The following is a 12,564-nucleotide window of genomic DNA, read 5'->3' on the forward strand; positions in this document are numbered from 1 at the left end:
TGCCGCTGTAAATCCTCCTGGGAGTACTGCGTCCCAAAGAACTGATTCATGATCCCAACATTTGCCCGGTCTCACTTCCTCTGTCGTCGGTATGAACAAATCGTAGTGGATATTCATGGGCGTATTTCTGGCAAAAATCTGTCGTGAAATCGTCAAGTCGTAAGCTGCCCGAGCTTGATATCGTTAACCTCTGCTTTATGCAAGCATCCGTCAGAGCTCGTCTTCAAGGTACGCTCGAGTACCTTAACGTTCGTAGGTGCTGGTGGAGTCCGAGGGGAAATGTCGAGCGAACATAGAGACTGTTTGCCACTATCACGCCGTGACGAATCTCGTGGTATGCAAAGACCATGCACAGAGGTACGTTGGCTCTGCAGAGAAGGGCATGCACCAGGCCAGATTATCGTGTCGTATGCCGGATTTGGAGCTCAGCAGACGCTGTGATAATGTGGTGTCCGACGAGAGAGACAGCTCGGCTTGCGCTCTTTGGTCAGTGCGACATGGGAAGGCGGCTACATTGGCGGGAGCTTGTGAGGGGGCAATTGGTGCTGCAGGATACAAAGCGTCAAAGAGCAAGTTTGGGTATATCGGGGGGGTTTGTACTGGTAGAAGAGCGCCCCGATGTGACCGCCAACATTTGTTGTAATCGTCAAAACAGGGACGATCTGCGCTTGCTACGATACATCATTACTCAGCATGGAACTTCTGCATCGCCCATCACCATCATGCTCTTTCGTCACACAGATAAAAAAAAAGAGATTTCTGATATCTATTGATATCTACGAATCGAAATCTTGATTCGATGGGGAAGTCGTGGCCTTCAAAATAGCCTCCATACAACCATAACGCAACCCGTAGAATGCTATCCCTCCACCAAGGCCCTCCACCGAAGGTTTCTCGCTATGCTAAATCATGGGCCTCAATCCCAGCCCAGGCATCCCGAGACAAAGTAAAAAGATGTTGTGCTCATGTGGTATCATTCTAATCATCACCCAGTACAATCTCCTTCGAAGTTTGCAGCAAATTTCCTCCAACTGAGAGATTGTTCCGTCACATTTTCAACCAAAATACGCCCGAACCGTCTGCTGGGTCTCAGGGGGAAGTTGTTGTAACAGTTGTGACGGATCCAATCCTGCAATTCCAAGTAGTAATTTCGCTGACTGGACGATCCGATTAGCGGTCTGTCCTTGCAAGGTCTCTGCTTCCAAAGCTTGAGCGATGAAGACAAATATCTTTGATGCGTTCGAAACAACAACGGGGTTTTGTCTATGCCAATGTTAGTTTAGAATCGATACTAAACAATAGAAGTAGAACTTACTGATCAATTAGCTGAGCAAGGTAGGCATAAGCATACGGAGCAGCTTCTTCGTCGTTTACGATCGGCAAGGTATCGATCCATTGGGTTATGACCTGTTGCTGATTTGGTACGCTTGCAGCATTGTAATGCAAGACTTTGGCGATCGCTGCACAGGCATTTTCTGTCGCGTACACATCGTCATCGCCCCGCGCATTTGGGAACTGCGTTACCTGGAACAGAAGCTCAATGGCAGCCCCCAAGAATTGAGACCATTGTGGGCCGCCCTTGTGTGCCGCTACACCAATGCCATACGCAGCTGCTTGGCGATTCGCAGGTGCTGGGTCTCTGCAACCGGCAATAAGGGGTTCGATAATATGGGAACTGTAATTCCAGCTCTGCTCGCCACAAAATTCAAGGACATCATCCATGATACAAAGCCCCCATTGCCTCTGTGTTGGGTCTTGGCTTTTGAGGAAGTCGGTGTAAGTTGCATGCAGTCGTTCCCAAGTCGGGAGGAAGGCGACGCCATGGTTCTTGAAGATGACGTGGAATGCCTTGTTCATATCCGAGAGTAGAGTCTGATCATCCTCAATAGCAAATAACGTATCCTCATCATCCTCCTCACCATCCTCTGGGTTTGCTTCAGCTTTCTCCTCTGCTCGAGTGGCCACACGGTCCTTGTAATCTTCCAGAGCTGAAGTTGCGCCATCAATGAATGCCGACATGTGTTCTTGGGTAAGGCAGTTCTTTCCCATGACTTCGACTGATTCGTAGAAGCATTGGTACATTTCTGCGAGAGTATCAACAGCGGGCTCGGCGCTAAGAACCTCCAGCAATTTGACAATCGTTCCATTCCAGAGGGCTTGTAATTCGTTTGACGGATTTCCAAAAGCCTTCTTGTATGAGTTCAGGAGTTGAGGCACACACTTTGCGGAAACCACACGAACAGGATCGTGGAAGAAGAATGCTAGGCCAGGTAGCGTAATCTTCTCCATAACCTCTGCAACATAGGGAGCAAATGACCCCTCAAGGACTTGCGCATAGACAACCAGGAGTTCGATAGCCATATGCTTATCGTCCAGAGTACTTGTCTTGATTCCAATGACCTTGCCCTTCAGAGGAACAAGTTCCCACCCTTCTTCTTGCTGGACCTGCTCGACTTGTTCTTCATCGTCCAAAAGCTGGATATCAGCCTTGGCACTAGCCAATTCCATCAGCGGAGGCATCACGCTCGGTAGGAATGGGAGGAAATCTTGTCCCATGACTCGGCACATTCGCCCCCAGCAGTGCATGAGATATTGTGCTTGGGGATCATCGGCGTCCGTGATACCCTGTTGGATAGTAGCCAACAGTTGAACTAGAGTCATCGCATCATTGCCAAGTCTCTCCTTGCCTACTGCTAGAGCAATAAGTGTCGCACACTCCATCGCCTTTGCTCTTAAGAGTCGAAGCTCCTTGGTGCTTTCCTGCTGTAGGACAGAGAATAACAAAGGCATGAGGGTGTCGTAGTATTTTGAGAAAGCAGCTTCAGCAGAGTCTGCAATCGTGGCAATGGTGGAAAGCGCCTGTTCTTGGACATAGCGCTTTGGACTTTGAAGGAGTTGGAACAGATGGGTTAGGAGACCGTCGAGGTAAGGTTCCAGGACTTCCTTTTCCGCCTCTTCACAGAAGTTAACAAGTGCGGCAGCCGCATGAGCTTGAACACGAGGTTCGGGAGAGTCGAGAACCGGGATGATTGCCGGGACGACGATTTGATGATACTTCTCCTGCATTGTGCCCGCAAAATCTGTACTCATCTGGCCAAGGGCATTGCAGCCAGCCCATCGAACCCGGGGATGTGGGTCTCTGAGAGCAGGGACCACGAGTTCTAGAACCTTGTTCAGTTCGCCAACCATCAGGTCTCTGCAACCCTCAGAAATCGCCGAAATAGCCATCAGAGCAGCATGTCTATCCCGCCAAGCATCGGAAAGCATCATGCGTGGTAACCAGCTGAAGGTTGGAGCAAGAATTGTCTGACCGCCAAGTTTGTTGGCCAACCGATCCATACATTGCTCGCCCGCAACGTGGTTGAGATCACTTTCCTCTGGGTCCATCTATAGAAAATTAGATATTGCCGTGAGTTACAGTGGAATACATACGTCCTCAGAAGCATTCCACTCAGCAGCGTCGTCATCATCGACACCAATGTCAGTCATAAGGCTCAGGCATTGCGTGATCATATCGTTAGTGTAAGTAGGATCCTTCCGGCACAATGATGGTGCATAGTCTGCGAAGGTTGCCATGAGCTCGAGAGCGTTTTGTCGAGCTTGGTCACTGAGCTCCTTATCTTGGATCACAGATATGCTAAACGTTACCAAGTTGTGGAACAAAGGCTTGAACATCTTCGGAGCAACCTCCGCTAGATCTATTAAGGCAATAAGCGCTTTCGTAAGCTCCTCTGATTCTTGAGATTCCTTGATTGGTGGTAGGATGTTCAAGACTTCGGGAATGAGAGGGTAATATTTCGTCTGAGACTTCTTGGAAAGGCTGCGGAAGAACGAAGCAAATGCTTCCATAGCGGCAAGGCGGACCTTGCGCTTGTCAATAGGGGCCCATAGTCGGGAGGCTGAAGATGCTTACCGAAACGTCAGTATCCTTGAAGCCTTTTGTAAAAGCAGAAAGCACAGTATCCTCATGCTGCTTCTCGATGATGCCGGGAGTTGTAGAAAATATCCGGTATGCGTTCTCACGCTGTCCAACCTGCTCTGATATGCTGAGAGTGAAAAGGACACCCAAAATCTCCGGCCATTGTTCCTCTGGGCATGGTCAGTCTGATAAATGATAATCAAGAGCTCCGTCGAATGTGAATCGACTTCGGAAAACGCACTGTTATCAGAATATTCCCTCGCGATTTCAGCGACGGCATCGCCAATCTTATTCCTGACACTGTTGACCGATTCAGAGCCCAAGGCCTCAAGAAGCTTCTGTCTGATGGCGTAGGCCTGCTCCCGAGGCAAAGATAGGAAAAGCTCTACATTGTCACCGTTAGGCAGCTTGCGCGACTTGGATGCTATTCGGCGGAAGAGGACAGCAGCGAAGGAACGTGTCTGCGGATAGCCAGTAGTCAGCATCGAGAATCACTTCTGCCCGCACTTCCTTCCAGACAGAGACATCTTACCGTTGCTTCGCTAGCACCTTGGAGCTGCTCAACAAGGCCCATTAAGAGCATCTCGGGTTTCGTGGCCTGCCAGTTGTTGGAGAGATGCTCTTCTGCCTGGGATCGAACATTGTTGTCGGATGACTGCAGCGCATCCAGCAGCTGCGTAAGCTCTGAATGGACATCAGGCGGAAGGACCGACATGTTGGTGATTGAGCAGAAAATTCGGGATCAGAAATCGTGTCCTTCGAGAGGGGATTCCGGTGGGGAGGTCGCCGAAGCCCAAAGCGCACACTGGAGCTGCAGATCTCTCGTAGGCACCTCGAGGGAAAGCTGCGCAGGAGGGTGGACGATTGCCGCTCGAGCACTGGGGAGCAAATATGAGACGAATGGGCGTATTGGTTGGGTCCAGAGCAGGAGATCGTAGTGTTTTGACTGGGGATCACCACCTTTCTTGCCCGCGTAGTGGGGTTTCGCAGCAGATGACTTTTTTTCAGAGCAAGCGACCACAAAAGGGCGGAGGGAGAATGTGCGCTGTGCCGGTCGCCGTAGATGACGAGTGTCCGTACGGTCCACCGTACAGTACCATCCGTTCCACGGTGCGCTCGATAATAAGTGCTCTTGAGGCTCTGATTGACGTGGTTTTCTATATATATACACATATAAATATATATAAATATATATACGTACATATATCACATGTGTATACAGGCGCATATACAAAGATATACATTTCCTCATCTTCTACCCTCATATCCCGACTCCTCTCTGAGTCCATCTTGAATCAATCGCCGTTCGCCTGGTCCCTGAGGGGCAGGACCCCTAAATCACGTGCTAACCCCCGGCCGTCTGTCGTCATGGGGTTGACGAACCATGGAGCAGCATGTACATCCATCGCATCTTGACCCTTCCAAGCCCAACTCTTACATAGGACGGTCGCATCTAAGCTGCATACCATCCCAGACCCTTCTCAATCGTCGCCCTTTGCTGGAACCACCAATCCCCCAAACTCTATCCTGAGATGACTGACCACGCCATATCCTCGGATCCTCCTTCGAGAAACAGCACATCCAGTCCCAGCAGCAATAATGGCCCAATCAGCCACCGGTCCAGCTTCGCAGAAAATTTGAGACACTCCCCCCGCTCCCAACGCCATCCCTCCCTTACACAAGCTGCAGTTCAAGAGCTGCTCAACCATCCCCCGAATTCCAAGACCAGTGATCCGAGATTCGCCGGTCGAGATTGGAGGAGCATACATGTGGGCGAACTCGTACAGAAGAGTGATGTTAGATGGGCTGAGCTGGACACCAATGTTCAAGACGCTACCAAGGTTTGCTGTCATCTCTTGGGCGGATTACTGCCATGTCTAACCCGTGGCATAGGCACTCATAGACCATGGTCCGCCAAACGTCATCCTACTGCGGGAGAGCCCGACAGATAAGACTGCGCGCGATAGCTTCGATTACAATGACCTCAATGCCTACCTTCTGGTCGTCCTAGGCTTGGCTAATCCAGAAGAGGACCAAAGGGAGAAATGGACGGATCTTGCGAAAAGAGCCACCGCACAAGAACCTATCCCACTCCGAGAAGCGGTAACAATTGCCAAGAAATCACCACTGGTGACTCTTTCGGAATCAGAAGACTTGTCAAAAGCTATAGAAATATTTGGAAGTGGTATACATCGAATCATCATCTGCAAGGAAGGTACAGAGGAGGTTGTTGGCATCCTAAGTCAACTGAAGCTGGTCAATTTCCTATGGCAAAATGCGAACAGCTTTCCTACTCTTGACCGGTTGTATCCTATGGTTCTACGCGATCTAGGCGTCGGTACGGTTCAGGCCATATCGATCAAGTAAGTCACGAATCCCTAGATACAAGCAGTGAACTAACCTCGTTGTAGTGGCGACAGAAATCTGGCAGAGGCATTGCAGCTGATGAACAACGAAGGGCTGACCAGCGTTGCTGTCGTGGATAATGCTTGGAATGTTATTGGCAACATTTCCACAGCAGATGTAAGGTTCCTTACTACCTCAAAAGCCTTACCTCTATTCCACTCCTCCTGCATCCACTTCATTTCCGTCATTCTCAGCGAACGCGGGATTGGTGCTGGTAAGGACTCGTTCCCCGGTAAGTGGCCGCAAGCCAGTCCCTTTTTACCCGTCATAGTCTCAACATAATCTTCGATCAGTTAGTCTGATATCCTGCCAACAGTATTCTACGTCAACCCGTACTCTACACTGGCGCACACCGTTGCCCGGCTCGTTGCAACCAGATCTCACCGGATGTGGGTCGTAGAATCCGCCTCCCCCTCCCCGTCGACTCCCGCAACCCCCCTCGCAGCACCCTCGGTCAGGGACGCTGTTACCTCACCCCAACCACCCCCATCCCCCAGCATGAGCAGCTTCCCCGCCCCCTCCATCTCCACGGCCGCCCTTCCAGGGGCGCGCATCTCCGGGCGCCTCATCGGCGTCATCTCCCTCACCGACATCCTGAACCTCTTCGCGCGCCAATCCGGCCTCAACCCCCTGAGTCCCACCGACCAGCGCGACCGCCGCCGCCGCAGCTCCAGCAGCTCCATGCGCCCCAGCTTTGACTCCGCCCGTGCCTCTAGCTTGGATCTCCGCCGCTGAAGTTCGTCCATAGGGGGCTATTGTTCCTTTCCCCAGTCGCGCCCATTATATCACTGACGCGCACTCCTCTTCCATAATCTCCCATCTCGCAAACAACACGAGGCGTTCCGGACTAGCAAATAGCAAGCAAGCAAGCAAATGCGATATCCCTCCGCCTCTGGCTCGATCATACCGTATGTACGGATCCCTTCAAACCCAGACTCAAGACAACAAAATACGAGAAAACATTCTGCAAAATGTGGTAGCAACTCAATCATAGGATCAGATGAGAGGAATGGCAAATCAGGGAGAGGCTACTTTTTTTTCATTATGGGTGAGCTATACCTACCTTACCTGACCATATTTACTCTAGCTAGCTTAGGTAGGTAGGTAGGTAGGTAGGTAGATAGGGAAATATGCATGTATGTATGTATAATTGGAGTCTACCTAGGTAGTCGAGATTTGTTCCTTTCTTTCTGATGAATATGAGTATCTGGTATATGTGTATATAAGGTAAAGTAAAGTAAAGTAATGTTTCATGGTCAACGATATGATATGATATCATTTACCTACCTACCTACTCAAGTTTGTTGGGAACTTATTTAGAGAAGAAGAAGTGCACGTGATACATAAATCCAATCTTTAGGTGGTTCCATTTATGCCTCTAATAAAATCGGGGGTGGGGTGTGTAAAAAGGGGGGGAAATTCATTACAGGGCTAAGATAAAAAAAGATCCCACCAAAAGGCCAAAAAAGAGCACATACATCCCAGAACCCCCCTCCCTGCCTTCCTTACCAAAAAAAAAGAAATTCACACGCAACGCAACGCAACGCATCCAATCATCTATCTACCTTACCCCATCCTACTCACCCGTAACCAAAAAGCCCACGCCGCCAAGAAGCCCGAACAAGACGACCGCGGTCAGGATACCGGCACCAGCGCGGTCGCCGCCGGTCGGGGGCGTGATGACGGCAGGGTCGGAGCCGGGGGAGCCTGGACCGGAGCCTGTGCCGGCTGCTGGGTTGCCTTTGCTCGTGCCGCCGGTGTCGTTGGTGACGAGGCCGCGGGCGCTGTCGATCAGCGTGGCTTGGATGACGGAGAGCGCGGACATTTGTTGACCGACGCCTGAGGAGCCGTCCCAGGTCGCTTTGGCGGTCCAGTGCTCGCCGCAGGTGATGCCGTTGGAGCCGCCGCTGTGAGGGGGTGGGTGGTTAGTTGATTGGGAAGGGAAAAGGGGGGGAGGGAAAGGGGGGAGGGTGGACGTACTCGCATTGTGCGGCGGCGGCGACGGCGCTGGTGGTTAGGTAGGTCATGATGGTGCTATGGGTCCAGGGGCAGAGTTGGGCGGTGCCAGCTAGCCAGCGGGCAAGGTAGCCTTTGAAACTCTGCTGGTCGACATCACATGTGCCGGAGCCGTTGACGTCCTCACATGCTGGTTCATACATTATGTTATCTTTGAAGAAGACTGCAGTGGCGTTCAGCAAGCCAGACACACGAGTCTGCCACTCAGCGGAGCCGTTTGTCTGGGGTTTGTTAGGGAGCCTGCCGTGGGGTGGTGAGAGGGGAGCTTACGAAATTATACATCATGGCTGCTCCGAAGAGGTAGATGCCTTGATTATATGTAAATTGGAGATGGTCGACACTGGTACAATTCTGCAAGTCGCTCGTCCCGTCGTAAACCGCGTAGTTAGGTGCGATCAAACCAACGGATGTCTCCCACTCATAGATCTTGGTGGCCCAATCCGCATACGTCTGATTCCCTGTATACCGAGCCAATCTTGAGGCGATGTTGAAAAAACATCCATTGGCGATGGAGTTCTTGTATGTGTAACCGGTGTTCCACGTGAAGATCTGCCACCTCAGCCCTCCGCCGCAAGTCGTGTTATCCCATCTCGCAACCATCATGTTGAACACTGCTTGTGCCATGGCTATCCATCCTGGGGTCCCGTCAGGCGGGTTATCGAAGCCCGACTCTGCGGCAGTCATTGCCGCCATGCCCCAAAAGCCCTGATCATCGTTTCCTTCGGTCTTGGTCTGGTTTACGGGCATGAAATTGTAGGTGGTTCCGGCCTGCCACAACATCGCTTGGACGGTCTCGGCGTTGTAGGTTGTGTCGCCTGTGAAGTACCAGTAATCTATCAGTGTCATAAACATTGCGCCCGCCTCCCACCAGTAGTATGGATCTGGCAGGTTTCCTGGCACATCGCCTGTATTGTTGCCGGTGTAGTACTTCATCATGCCCCATGCCACAGTGCTTGCCGCGCTCTTGACCGACTCTGCGTGGTAAGGGGTTAGTGAAGCTGCGCAGCGGACAACAGCGCGAGAGCTGCTTACCGCTTGACTGGACATCGAGAGTGATGGCACTCGCCATCTGGCTCCACGAGGCACAAATGGCGGCTCCATAGCCCAAGAACTTCTGCAACCTCATCTTCGAATCCGCGCGCAGGGAGAAAGATAATAACGAACGACTGTCAAAACGAGCGATATGCAACGCGTAGAAGACGAGAGATATCAGGGTCCTACCTGCTCCTTGGCGACATCGACGGCAAGCAAAACAAGCAGCAGCTAGAAGGAAAGCCAAGAGAGCGACTGGAGTTAGGGGAAAGAGAAGCTTTCCAAGAGATCCCAACAGGGGAAAACACGAAAGAGCTAAGCACTGTATAGATTAGGACGGCCTGGCAATGAAATGAGCGTTCGCGGCTCCACAATTCGCCGTCGGTGGCGGAGGCCGACACAGGGGGACTCCTGAGGGCGGGTTCCTGAGCGGAGATGCCTGAGGGGTGAGGCCGCCACGGGGGGGGAGGGGGGGAGTTAAGAACCCTTGGGACCCCGAGCACCGTTTTGGGGGTTTTGGGGGCAGCGCGGGGCCAATCAGCGGGCGGGGCGGGAAAGCTTGGTGTGGCTAGAAAGCTTGTTGTGGCGGAACGAGCCTGAGGCCAGCCAGTCCGGAGCCTCAGGAGCCTTACGCGGCAGCTACGGCGCCTTGCCTGTCTTGGCATGCGCGGTTCCCGGAGTGGGCCTCATTTACGAGGCGTCTCGTTTCGGCTCGAGCATCGCGCGCTGCGGATTGGCCAGTTGCCCCCGGGCGTCCCATCTTCAACGCTCAAAGCAATCCAAGCGTCCTAGGCCCTGGGTTAGCGACGGCCACAACCACCACCACGATGACGACGACCGCGACGACGACCATGCATTGCTTGGTAAGGCATGGCGACGGCGGGCAGATACAACTGCAGAGGAAGGTGAGGACGCAAGTGCGAAGGCTCTCTTCTTTCGACCAGAGCACTGTGGGCGAGACTGTGGGCGAGAGCTGGCGTGGCTTCTCATATGCTAGGTACAGTACGGTTACGATGCCCCTTACATAAGATCAGGTACAGTAGAGACAGATGCCATCTTCCGTCTTCGAATCTCAAGCGCCGGAAGGAGTCTTCCGTGGACTTGAGTCTTGGACAAAGCCGTCTTCACTGGACGTCCCAGTATTACTCGTATTCTGCAAGGCGGATTGGACGGAAGTGGAGTCATGAGACAGATACCCCCCAATCTACGGAGGTAGAATCTCATGATTCACAGTCTGGACGGTCTAGAAAACTCAAACCATATAGCATTGGTTGCAGACCAGAAGATCCGGATTACATAGCATTGGCCGCAGCATTCTCCAACCCCCACATCTGCCCCCTCTACACCACCTCTTTCTGCTCGCCGGTAGACACCTCCTCTTTCTCTCCAACGTGTGAGTCCTGCAGTGCGAGCTCCTTTTCCGTTGGGGCCGGCACAATGCCCAAGTCCGTTTCCCGGCGCGCATCCACCGTCTCCCTGTTGAAGAGGTTGACATAGACCGGGTAGACCCACGCGCACACAAATGCCATCATCGGGATGAGCATCGCTATGTGGAAAGGCTTTTTGCTCCCCCTCTTCTGCAGATGCGTCGCCACGGCCCCGGTCATTGGCGGGAACGCCGCGCCACCCGAGATCGCGGCTACGATCAACGACCCGCCGACTTTGGTATGTCGTCCCAGGCCACGGAGCCCGAGGGTGAAGATCGTCGCGAAGCATGCCGATTCCCAGCACAAGACGAGGCACAGCATCGCGATAGATGCATTGCCATGAGATTGGGAAGCCGCGAGAACGAAGACGAACGACATGAAAAGGTAGAGGGCGAGGATGAAACGCGGTTTGATCGATTTGAAGGTCATGAGGCCGCCTGCCACAAAACGGTTGAAGGCGTAGAGACCTTGGGCAGAGGCGAAGATATCGGCTTCACTGAAATTCAGTATCCAATTCCCGGGACAAAGGGGTTCAGGAGTAACCTACAGCTCGTGGAAGGACTCTTTCCAGCCTCCTCACAAAAGTTGACAAAGTAATTGGCGACGGATACCTGTGCTCCAATATAACAGAACTGGCTCCATACTGCCAGGAAGAGGTTGGTTTGCTTTCTCAATGGCCCAGGATCATATTCTGCGATTTCCATCTCTTGGGTTCCCATATCTGCATCTGTGATCTCCGGCATGGGAGCCAGGAAGAAGAGGATGATCAACAGACCAACAAAACCCGCTACACCAAGGTAAGTCCATTGCACATTCTTGAGCCCCTGGTCAGTGTCCACAGTGTTTGCAAAGAAGACGCGGGACGCGAGAAGAGGAGCGACAAACGATCCGATGGCCTGCACAGCCTGTGCGAGATTGAGGCGGATTTCAGAATACCTAGGAGGACCGCAGATAGAAAGAAAGGGGTCGGCAGCAGTCTCGAGGGTCGAGAGTCCAGCACCCACAACGAACATGCTACCGCAATATCCGCCGAAGGAATGCTTCACTCCACTGGGCCACATGAGAAGGCATCCTACGGCGAGGATGGCGAGCCCCGACATAAACGTCACACGGAAACCCCATCTGCGAAGGATCCAGCCGCTTATGGTTGGAGGACAGATGAAATATGCACCGAAGTATGCAGCCGAAAGACCGGATGATCTGGATGGTGTAACATTAAGTGCCGCCTGGAAGTGGGGGTTGAGGACATCGAGAAGCCCGTACGCGAATCCCCTTGGAAAGACATCAATACCAGGATAATTGTTCTGGGACAAAAACAACTTACCAGAGGAAGAACAGGATCGTCACTACAATATGATGTTAGCCACAGAGACCAGACCAGATGGTAGATCGTGATTCACCCAGAAAACATGGCACCAGCGACTGCTTCAGCGTCAAATGGACAGCAGAAGTGACGGTATCGTCAGAGACGGTGATCTTGCGCCTGTACCCTATCCTCATCTTAACGACTCCTTTCTCCTTTCGCGCAATGGTGTCTTGAATTATCAACAGCGATGTCCTTTGCGTCGAGTGATCTTCCCTCTCTTGAAACAAAACGCGGTAGTGATGAGAGATCGACGACTTTGGCGTTTGGACAACAAGGGAAAGCCTTTGTATATCAATCAAGCTGCGTGCTCCTGCAGGCCAAGCCAGCTGTTCGGTGTAAAGGGGAGCGAAGCTACTCTGGGGGGGGCGGGGGGCGGAGGCGGGGAAGCCTGTCTGCCG

The 12,564-nt window shown here is 52.4% G+C and overlaps 5 protein-coding genes across 5 annotated transcripts; 2 read left to right on the forward strand and 3 right to left on the reverse strand.

The window, feature by feature from the left end:
• The first annotated feature begins 198 nt into the window (after positions 1-198).
• Positions 199-914, forward strand: M430DRAFT_191280 (hypothetical protein). Its single transcript, XM_024864023.1, has one exon. The coding sequence runs from the start codon at positions 348-350 to the stop codon at positions 771-773; it is 426 nt and encodes a 141-aa protein (XP_024716644.1). The 5' UTR covers positions 199-347; the 3' UTR covers positions 774-914.
• A 133-nt stretch (positions 915-1,047) lies between these two features.
• On the reverse strand, positions 1,048-4,903 carry M430DRAFT_148020 (hypothetical protein). The gene is made up of 6 exons (XM_024863101.1): positions 4,452-4,903; positions 4,161-4,380; positions 3,914-4,089; positions 3,433-3,864; positions 1,316-3,387; positions 1,048-1,263 (listed from the first exon to the last, which is right to left on the reverse strand). The coding sequence occupies exons 1-6, from the start codon at positions 4,632-4,634 to the stop codon at positions 1,056-1,058; spliced, it is 3,291 nt and encodes a 1,096-aa protein (XP_024716645.1). The 5' UTR covers positions 4,635-4,903; the 3' UTR covers positions 1,048-1,055.
• Positions 4,904-5,451: 548 nt separating this feature from the next.
• On the forward strand, positions 5,452-7,060 carry M430DRAFT_23143 (hypothetical protein; the record flags this gene model as incomplete). Its single annotated transcript, XM_024864844.1, has 4 exons — positions 5,452-5,760; positions 5,813-6,282; positions 6,331-6,557; positions 6,642-7,060. The coding sequence occupies 4 exons, from the start codon at positions 5,452-5,454 to the stop codon at positions 7,058-7,060; spliced, it is 1,425 nt and encodes a 474-aa protein (XP_024716646.1).
• An 841-nt stretch (positions 7,061-7,901) lies between these two features.
• M430DRAFT_110632 (glycoside hydrolase family 76 protein) lies at positions 7,902-9,467 on the reverse strand (the record flags this gene model as incomplete). Its single annotated transcript, XM_024861375.1, has 4 exons — positions 7,902-8,232; positions 8,306-8,562; positions 8,612-9,315; positions 9,374-9,467. 4 exons carry the CDS (start codon positions 9,465-9,467, stop codon positions 7,902-7,904), a joined length of 1,386 nt encoding a protein of 461 aa, XP_024716647.1.
• A 1,246-nt stretch (positions 9,468-10,713) lies between these two features.
• Positions 10,714-12,300, reverse strand: M430DRAFT_110854 (hypothetical protein; the record flags this gene model as incomplete). The annotated part of the gene is made up of 4 exons (XM_024861394.1): positions 10,714-11,291; positions 11,348-12,072; positions 12,125-12,146; positions 12,201-12,300. 4 exons carry the CDS (start codon positions 12,298-12,300, stop codon positions 10,714-10,716), a joined length of 1,425 nt encoding a protein of 474 aa, XP_024716648.1.
• Positions 12,301-12,564: the final 264 nt, after the last annotated feature.

This window comes from Amorphotheca resinae, assembly GCF_003019875.1.
Source record: "Amorphotheca resinae ATCC 22711 unplaced genomic scaffold M430scaffold_14, whole genome shotgun sequence".
NCBI lineage: Eukaryota > Fungi > Ascomycota > Leotiomycetes > Helotiales > Amorphothecaceae > Amorphotheca > Amorphotheca resinae.

Excerpts from the sequence above, each read along its gene's own strand:
- M430DRAFT_191280 (XM_024864023.1), top strand. The coding sequence starts at position 348 with ATGCACAGAGGTACGTTGGCTCTGCAGAGAAGGGCATGCACCAGGCCA.
- M430DRAFT_148020 (XM_024863101.1), bottom strand. The coding sequence starts at position 4,634 with ATGTCGGTCCTTCCGCCTGATGTCCATTCAGAGCTTACGCAGCTGCTG. Across the intron at positions 3,865-3,913 it reads TCAAGGATACTGACGTTTCG|GTCCGCCTTGCCGCTATGGA; the intron begins GTAAGCATCTTC and ends GACAAGCGCAAG. Across the intron at positions 3,388-3,432 it reads AGTGGAATGCTTCTGAGGAC|ATGGACCCAGAGGAAAGTGA; the intron begins GTATGTATTCCA and ends AATTTTCTATAG.